The following is a 10,000-nucleotide window of genomic DNA, read 5'->3' on the forward strand; positions in this document are numbered from 1 at the left end:
CCACGTAATAAAGCCCTAAAGAAAATCTATGTTAAAGTAGTTTATTTATGTTATTTTTCCGTTATAACTGACTGTCAAACTGCAGAATAGAAGAAAGTTCTGTGGCGTTCATGTTTCACAAAGAGTTTAACCTGAGCCAGGCCGACAACAAAGTCAAAATAATATCACATCCATACAGAGATAGTAGTATACAGCTGTTATACATCATATCATCCATACAGAGATAGTAGTATACAGCTGTTATACATCATATCATCTATACAGAGATAGTAGTATACAGTTGTTAAAACATAATAAAATATATGACACACTGGTATCAGATCAGTACTCGGTATCGGCCGATACGCAAGTTCAGGTATCAGAATCGGTATCAGGAAGCAGAAAATGGTATCGGACCATCTCTATCATGAACGACACAGATCAAAGATTTGTTGCTGTGTTTTAGTTGTTACAATAGTGTAGTGATGGGATATACGATCGGGAGTCTGAACAGATCATTTATTTTAGAAAATTGACCAGATGCTCTAGTCGTTCCAGTTCCTGCCTGGACTGCTGAACGCCCCACCGCTCTGTCACAAATAGACCTGGCGTGTTTTTAGGTGGAGCAGACCGGAGAAACCGCTTCCGTGATGCGCTGCATCGCAGCTGGTGAAATCACAAGCATCGTCTTGAGTGCAGCAGCAGTGGCAGCAAAAACTGTCCCGGGACAATCAGACATTGTCCTGTGACTCCCAGACACTGTCCTGTGTACAGGACAGTGTCTGAGTGTCCCGGGACACTGCTCAGGACACTACTAACAGGACAGGACAGTTTTTGCTGCCACTGCTTCTCCTTGAGTAGCTGCAATTGCTGGCGGCGCCTGCTGTGCCGACATAATGCAGCGCAGACGCGCCTGGTGGAATTTAGGTAGTTAGATTGTTGTATTTTACGTTGTGAAATGGTTGCACGGTAATCGTTTTAAACATGTAACGGTTGCAGTTTTGATCTCGTGACTAACACACGACTGTTCCATTTAACGTTGTGAAACAGAACTAGTTCAGTTTAGGCAACAAACACTTTGAGACTGACTTAAAGTGCTCATATTATGCTAATTTTCAGGTTCATAATTGTATTTAGAGGTTGGACCAGAATAGGTTTACAAGGTTTAATTTTCAAAAACATATTTATGTTGTACTGCTCATTGCTGCAGCTCCTCTATTCACCCTGTGTGTTGAGCTCTCTGTTTTAGCTACAGAGTGAGACATCTCACTGCTGGAACATCTTTGTTGGCAGTCGCACATGATCAGTAGCTAGGTAAGGACTACTAGCCAGTCAGAAGCAGAGTATGAGGGTGTGCCCTGACAGTAGCTAGGTAAGGACTACTAGCCAGTCAGAAGCAGAGTATGAGGGCGTGCCCTGACAGTAGCTAGGTAAGGACTACTAGCCAGTCAGAAGCAGAGTATGAGGGCGTGCCTTGACAGTAACTAGGTAAGGACTACTAGCCAGTCAGAAGCAGAGTATGAGGGCGTGTCCTGACAGTACCTAGGTAAGGACTACTAGCCAGTCAGAAGCAGAGTATGAGGGCGTGCCCTGACAGTAGCTAGGTAAGGACTACTAGCCAGTCAGAAGCAGAGTATGAGGGCGTGTCCTGACAGTACCTAGGTAAGGACTACTAGCCAGTCAGAAGCAGAGTATGAGGGCGTGCCCTGACAGTAGCTAGGTAAGGACTACTAGCCAGTCAGAAGCAGAGTATGAGGGCGTGCCCTGACAGTAGCTAGGTAAGGACTACTAGCCAGTCAGAAGCAGAGTATGAGGGCGTGCCCTGACAGTACCTAGGTAAGGACTACTAGCCAGTCAGAAGCAGAGTATGAGGGCGTGTCATGCTAGCAGCTAGGTGAGCATTATAACGTGTGTTCCAAAGTGACCACGTTTGTCTCTGAAGTAAAGGCTGGACTACAATAGAGCTGTTTGGAGCAGTTTGTGAACAGTGTTTTCTGTTGGAGATGGTAAGTCCCTTTGGGGGGGACTTTGGGCTTTTTCACTTTGTAAACCTATAACGTGCACAAAAAGGATATATAACACAATAAAGGAAAGGGAAAAAGTCAAAAAGCATAATATGAGCACTTTAAAATGAGTCACAAACATAACTTCCGGAGTTTGTGTTCTGGTCTACTGAGTGAAAATGTTTGTTTACCTTTTTACGCAGCGTTTTGTGCTCTTATACGTTGTCACCTCATTCCTAGTTTTCTCAAATTGCGCGCTAATTACTACAGCCACTAGAGGTCGCCGCCTAAAAGGGTAAAAGTAAATATGCTATATGTTAGCTGCTCACACGATCGACCTATACGGCTGTTTTCTGGGTGAAGACGGTCTGGATTGGATGTTGGTGTTTACCTGCTGGGACCGGAGGGCCGGTATCATGATGTGAGCCAGCAGAGTCTCCAGACTGTTCAGGATGCTGCCGTCGCTGCAGTCCAACATGCCGAAGTTCACCTCCTGCAAACACAGCAGGGACAACAGCGTGAGAGCTACACAGCTAGATTATAGCTGTCTTAATAAACACATCACAATGCAGTTTCTTCTATGTTGATTTTGTAGTGGCGGCCCGCTTTGGCAAAATTTCTGCCGCCACGGTAACAGAAATAGGGCAGACACAATGTAGTCATGGTTGCCTTTTAAATGATCCTGCCGACATGATGCAACCCCCGTTGGCTGCCGCTCACATTGCAATGTAACAACAAGTAGAACTATTCAGAGGTTATTGGACCCATCCAGTTTAACAACAAGTAGAACTATTCAGAGGTTACTGGACCCGTCCAGTTTAACAACAAGTAGAACTATTCAGAGGTTATTGGGCCCGTCCAGTTTAACAACAAGTAGAACTATTCAGAGGATATTGGACCCGTCCAGTTTAACAACAAGTAGAACTATTCAGAGGATATTGGACCCATCCAGTTTAACAACAAGTAGAACTATTCAGAGGTTATTGGACCCGTCCAGTTTAACAACAAGTAGAACTATTCAGAGGTTATTGGACCCGTCCAGTTTAACAACAAGTAGAACTATTCAGAGGTTATTGGACCCATCCAGTTTAACAACAAGTAGAACTATTCAGAGGATATTGCACCCGTCTAGTTTAACAACCAGTAGAACTATTCAGAGGTTATTGGACCCGTCCAGTTTAACAACAAGTAGAACTATTCAGAGGTTACTGGACCCGTCTGGTTTAACTCCACATACTGCTGTGTTCATGTAGTTTACTGTCAAAACGTTCGCTTTCTTCCAAGTCGACTATTAAACAAACAGCTCCACCAAAAGATGTTATGTGCCCTATAGTTCCTCAAAAAATACAGTTCAATCACAAGTGAAAATATATAATAACAATAATATGCCTCATTGTGTGTGAATAGAGGTGAATGAATATATTTGTTTGTGTTGCAGCGAAGTGTCAGTTCCATTTCATACGTAAAACATTTGGCGGAGGGGTTGATGGGGGGGGTGGCGGGGGGGGGGGGGACAGACCTGCCCCCACTGCTAAAAAACATCCTAAAAGGAAACACTGCAATGAGTCAACAGGAGGACCAAGTGGAGCTACAGACCTGCTGTACGTTAGCGGTGGTTATCGCCTTCTCAGTGGTTCTCAGGAAGAAAAGACACTTCCCCAGTAGAGGCTGAAAAACAGAAAGAGACTGTGTTTAGTTTAAAACTGCAGTGTGGAACTGTGCCTCCTACCTATGGTAAGAGGAACTAGGCCTTCAACTTCTTAAACAAGTATTTTTGCAATTAACGCAAACCGTTACTGCCAGCATCTAACTTTTCTTTGTTGGAAAGACACTAAGGGCTCGTGCACACTGGCTGCGTGGCGTGAGCGTGGCGTGAGCGTGGCGTGAGCGTGGCGTTTCTGTAGCGTGACGGCTGCGTGGCGTTTTCTACGTCTTTGCACACCAGAAAGGTGTCTGACGCGGCGCTGCTGCTAGCCTTGTCTGTACACATGGATGTTTCTCATTGATAAAAAGAAATAATAGCGTGTTCTTCAACTTTACTTTGTCAATATTTTTGTTTGCACATATTTTGATATATATATATATATCAATTCCCTTTCCTGAGATAGTAAAGTCCATGTTATTGTTTTATCAGAATCCAATTGAAATACAATTTTACTGTACTGTATTTTTTGTATATTGAGGTGCAATATTTGAAAATCGATAATTATTATTATTTTTTTAAATTACATTTATATCTGCATTTATGTAAAAACCTCGAGACTTTCAAACATCAAAATGTCATTTATTAATATGTATTTGTGTCTAAATGACATATAAACATCTTTTCGTATTCTATTTTGCCTGGAAACGCTTCCAACACGCTGGCGTGTCACGTGAAAAATAGGCGTCGGTCCTATTTCTAGCATGCACGCGTTTTCGGCGCGGCTGAGACGTGCGGGCAGTGTGCACGCTCTAACCTGTTAACATGGGAGCTGAAATATAAATGGACACGCCGCGCAGCTGACACACTCACGCCACGCAGGCAGTGTGCAGGAGGCCTTAGCGTCTTTCCAATGAAGAAAAGTTCCACCAATGATGATTTGTCCTCGCCGTTGACTGATCTTTTTTTTGGCTTTAAAAAAAACTGGTTTCTTTCTTATCTGGAGCATCCATTCCAGAAACTTCTCTTGGAAGCTTCTGAGGATTTCCCGCCATATATATCCCCTGCTCCTTCGTTATCACCCCCCTTTAGCTCTGGCTGGTTGTAGGCTGACGAACCATGAACCACGAATAAAGCTACGAAAAGTTATACTCTGTGATACATCCACTTAAGTATATAAACACAGTGATGACATATATGACATATACAAAAATGTTCTGGTATTAGTCCTGTATTATGAAATGTTTCACAACAACGCTATGTTTGGAAGTATCGCCATCCTGAGGCAGATGAAAAACGATGATAAACTTTTAGATAGCTAAATTTACAAACGCTATAATGCCTTTTAAACGCTGTTCCGACTTCATTAGCACCATAGTTAGCATGCACCTTTTCAGCTCAAGCTTGATTGCTGTGTAAACTTGGAACAAAGAGAACAGGTGAGCGGGATAACCAGTCTGTTTGCTCTGGGTAGAACTGGTCTGCATGCAGTTTCCAGACCGTGTAATGAATGCGGGAGGTGTTTGTTGTCGCCTCGCTAACCAGCAAACAAAGCAACACGCAGTTTTCTTCCATAGCAACTCAACACAAACTCAACCAGAGCAGGTATTATCTCTGAGGCAGGACAATGGTTAACGTTAGGCAGGCGCTCAGAGGGAAACTACATATATGTTGACAACTGCTCAGACAGAATGTGCAATCATAATGCATCTTATAGTTACACTTCTTCTACACACTGTGCACCCAACACACCGTCTCACAACGCTCATATATTTCTCTTCTGAAGCTCTTTGGGACTTAGTTCTGTATAAGGTGCTATACTAATAAACACGTATTATTATTATTATGTGTACTAAACATGAGGAGGCACTTTCAATGGCATGAATTTATGCAGGAACCTATGAAACGTTGTAGGAAATTAGGAACTTAACTTGCATTTTGACCTGGCTCTAAATTAAAGACAAAACTACCCCAAAAATATGCAAAAAGACAAAATATAAATTAAAAATGATTTAGAATAGATGCAAAAACCACCACTAAAAGATGAAAATGCCTGAAAATAAATGCTAAATACCTAACAATAGATGCAAACCCCTATCCTGACGAGCCAGACCCACATCCAGATGTTGGGTCTGGGAACTCCCCATTGGCCGGGCTCAATCCGAGGGGCGGGATAAACGGTTGTCTTTCTAATTCCCTCTGCACGCAATAGGATAGAGCTCCAACCAATCAGAGCAAGGCTAGTTGATAGATTAAACTTTAAACTCTGAACACGTCTTCCTTTTTTAAGAATGACTTCAGGGCCGTTCTTTGTTCTTTTCTCAAAGAAAAGCTGAACTCCAAGTCTTCCAGAGTCGCGGCCAAAGCTGATTCCAAAGAACGCTGTTCGCCAGCAGCAGCAGCCATAAGCCCCGCCCACCGACTCTATACATACTGTGATTGGCCCGGCCAGAGTTTGGTTTTTCCAGCTCGCAAACCAACGGAGAGTTGCTAGACGACCCTGGCTGCAAATTACATTTGTTGCTGCTAGGGTGGTCTAGATTTCTAGGCTAGCAAACACCCACAAGGAGGTTCAAAAGGACTACATAGAAATGTAAAACAACTAAAAACAGATGCAAAATAACTACAATTCTGACAGAGGCATCATCTGTCGTTTATGAGAAAGTCAAACAGTCTTGTGGTTCCTGAATTAGCTCCTTCCAGGGACTATTTGTTATTAAGCTTTCTTTGTGATGTGTTTTACTGGAACTCAGACTTCCAAAAATGTGTAATCAACAGCAGCTGACGCCAACCTCAGAGCTCCCTGTGGTGAGGAAGAGTTTCCTCTGAGCTGAAGTGGCTGCGTCCACACAGGACGAAAAACTGGAAGACGGATTCTGGGGAGACAGATGGAGACAAAAAGGTTAAATGATGAGAAAAAGATAGGAGGCAGAAAGTCAGGCAAGAGACAGAAGTGATGAGGAGAGAGACAGAAATTGAAATCAGAAAAACAGATTGAGAACAGAGACAGAAAAAGTTAAAATATCCATGAAAACATACAGTATTTTTACCTGATTCACATTCTGATAGAAGAAAATCAGCTTCTTGGATCCGTTCGCAGCAAAGAACTCCTCGATGAGACTGAACTGGAAGAATCAGACATGAATCATGCAGAGTTTGCCCACTGACTCGGGGAGAACAGAGGAGACATCTGTAGTTTTAAACCAGACTGTAGGTACGCCATCTGTGCTGCCTGCACGATCCGACATGCGCAAGATGTTCGCGCATACACAGATGATAATCCTGTTTTACGACTGCATGATCTGTTCCACGCTTGCGCACCTTTGCACCGCGACAGCAATGAATCGCAAAGGGGAGTGTGGAGGAAACTGAAGGCTTGCAGTGACAGAAAGACTCAGACTTCATTCCACATGTAACCAAAAAGGTGTATGTTCATGTAACATGTAACAACTCCTTTATTATTTTGGATTGGCAACCACGTAAACACCTCATAATGCATAGAGTAAGCTACATTTAAAAACATCACAACATCCCCACACTACGTCACAAAAATATCAATGTGGCCAAGGTGTAGTACACGGACGTTGATATGCGGTTTTGGATCAGTGACAATAAGTACTTAATTTAAACATCTTTATAAAACATGCATAATGAACAACATAAAATGTTATATGCTGCCAGTTGTGCCGCCTGGCCGTCAAGTGTTTCAACGCATGCGTGATACAAATAGTGTAGGGAAACCCTCACGTTTTCTACTACGTATTTATGCGCATACCGGATCGTGCAGGCAGCACAGATCGCGTAGCGACCCAGACTGTGATGTTACCTTGTCGTCAGAGACGAGGGTTTCCTCCACCTCTGGCTCCCCCAGAGTCCCGGCGTCCACCAACCTGCTGATCAGGTATTTGTGTCGGGCGTCCAACGTCGCTCGCCTCTCCTCCTTCATGGCTCTCGCCTGCTTCGCTATCTCTCTCCTCGCCTCGTTGGACAACAGCACGGTCCTTTTACCAGACACCTGGAAGACAAAGCAGTTCCTGAAGACACTGTGCACAGTTATATTTCTGATCCTGGCAGTCAGAACAAAGTCTTCAACAAAGTGTTCATTCTGTGCCAGAAGTCGAGCACATTGAAAAACTAGACATCTTTGTTACAAAATAAATTGATATAGAATTGGGGAAATTGATATTGCAACACATTGATTTTTTTGTTTCTACCCAGCCCTTACATTGTTTATGTTCTGTTTTTTTTATCACCAGTTTCGAAGCCAAATCCAGGCAGGGACGTAACATTTGGGGGGACCTCTTCCCTACTCCCTACCGCCGTACTTCCGAGCAGCACTTCCTCCGCCCTTGTCAAGCCGTTAAAACATACATATGTACAACTCTGGGCAATGTCAGGATCTCCATCCTTTAGACATTGTCTGGAGTTTCTCTTTCACACGTGTAGCACACAACAGCAAATTTTCCTGGCTTGTAAAAATGTAGTAAACGTATTCCCTGAAGCTGTACAGAGTTATATTTCTGATCCTGGCAGTCAGAACAAAGTCGAGTTCATTCTGAGTCAATCATTCGAGCCAGAAGTCGAGCACTTTGAAAAACTAGAGACCATCTTGTGATGGGTTCACACCAGCTGCAAAACGAAATCCTATACAAGAGGCGTCAAGTTTTGGGGGGCCTCTTCCCTACTTCTTACCCCCATGCTTCCGACCCTCACTTCCTACCCCCGTATGTAGGGTAGGAGGCAGGTAGGTGCTGTTACCGTTTACTCACCAAGGTGCTGGTGGTCGGGGGCGGAGCAGCTGCCGGAGACGTCATGTGATTGATGGCTCTCAGGTTCTGGCTTCCTATTCGCCGATGTCCTCTGCCAGCCGCATCTGAAGATCGGAGGAGAAAAACAAATGATCAAAACCAAAAAACAGCAGGAATACCTAAATAAGAATTTCAATATTTTATTGGCTTTTATTGTTTTGTCATCGCCATAAAACAACGTCTGTCAGCCATAATCTACGGTAGTTATTAATGTCATTAGGCCAGTCTGGTTTACACATTTCAGTTATTCTTTCTTGTGTTGTAAAACCACAAAATTTACTCGCACAAAAACAGAGAAGCATCCGAACATAAATCACATCTTGAAATGGTTTCAGATGCATTAAATCCATTCATAGGTGTGTGATTAGTTGTGGTAATAGTAGTCGTACTATAATTGCAGTAATATTAGGAGTAAAATGGGAAAACCCAGCAGTAAAAGTAGTAGCAACCGGAGGTGTCAAAAGTATTCACATTCATTACTCAGGTAGAAGTATAGATACCAGGGTTTAAAAAGCTTCTGTAGAAGTTGAAGTATCAACTCAAGCTTTTTACTCAAGTAAAAGTGTAAAAAGTACTGGTTTCAAAACTACTTAAAATATAAAAGTAAAAGTAATGTAAGGGGAAAAAATGCCATTAAGGACAAAAGCTTAGGCAGCGCCATAGTGCACTACCCCTCCTCCACAAAATTTGTTTTTCTAAAGGCCATAATGACTATGATGTTATATTAAAATTTAACGGTCCCATGACATGGTGCTCTTTGGATGCTTTTATATAGACTTTAGTGGTCCCCTAATACTGTATCTGAAGTCTCTTTATATAGACCTTAGTGGTCCCCTAATACTGTATCTGAAGTCTCTTTATATAGACCTTAGTGGTCCTCTAATACTGTATCTGAAGTCTCTTTATATAGGCCTTAGTGGTCCCCTAATACTGTATCTGAAGTCTCTTTATATAGACCTTAGTGGTCCCCTAATACTGTATCTGAAGTCTCTTTATATAGACCTTAGTGGTCCCCTAATACTGTATCTGAAGTCTCTTTTATATAGACCTTAGTGGTCCCCTAATACTGTATCTGAAGTCTCTTTCCCGAAATTCAGCCTTGGTGCAGAATTACAGCCACTAGAGCAGGATACCCAGGGCTCGGTTTACACCTATCACCATTTCTAGCCACTGGGGGACCATAGGCATGCTGGGGGAATGCATATTAATGTTAAAAAACCTCATAAAGTGAAATTTTCATGCCATGGGACCTTTAATGTTGAAAAATTTGGGATGCACCTGTTTCAGCCGCATTTATGCCCATTGAAAATGAACGCATTTCAGTACATTGCAAATACATTAAAGAACCATATACTGTATGTGTACTATTGAGCATTAACGTGTTTCATGGAGCGGAAGATATGATGACTAGTTGCCTATAAGTATTGTAATGGTGCAAAAAGTCAAACTTCAGAGGCATGTTATCAATAGCCTTTACATGAATGTAAATGTACATCCAAGCTTAGCTGCAGGAATCTGTGAGGGCAACGGATGTAAGATGACCAAACTGGACAAGAAAATGGGTGTAC

At 42.7% G+C, this 10,000-nt stretch overlaps 1 protein-coding gene across 1 annotated transcript in view; it reads right to left on the minus strand.

Moving 5' to 3' along the window:
* Nucleotides 1–10,000, minus strand: part of dnah5l (dynein, axonemal, heavy chain 5 like) — a 105,071-nt gene that overhangs the window by 93,115 nt on the left and 1,956 nt on the right. Inside the window, exons 3-8 of the mRNA XM_031308623.2 lie at nucleotides 8,394–8,497; nucleotides 7,451–7,639; nucleotides 6,675–6,749; nucleotides 6,417–6,500; nucleotides 3,579–3,650; nucleotides 2,374–2,475 (exon numbers count right to left, since the gene is read on the minus strand). Coding sequence (XP_031164483.1) covers nucleotides 2,374–2,475; nucleotides 3,579–3,650; nucleotides 6,417–6,500; nucleotides 6,675–6,749; nucleotides 7,451–7,639; nucleotides 8,394–8,497 — 626 coding nt within the window. The remainder of the gene's footprint in view (nucleotides 1–2,373; nucleotides 2,476–3,578; nucleotides 3,651–6,416; nucleotides 6,501–6,674; nucleotides 6,750–7,450; nucleotides 7,640–8,393; nucleotides 8,498–10,000) is intronic.

This window comes from Sander lucioperca, chromosome 23, assembly GCF_008315115.2.
Source record: "Sander lucioperca isolate FBNREF2018 chromosome 23, SLUC_FBN_1.2, whole genome shotgun sequence".
Taxonomy (NCBI): domain Eukaryota; kingdom Metazoa; phylum Chordata; class Actinopteri; order Perciformes; family Percidae; genus Sander; species Sander lucioperca.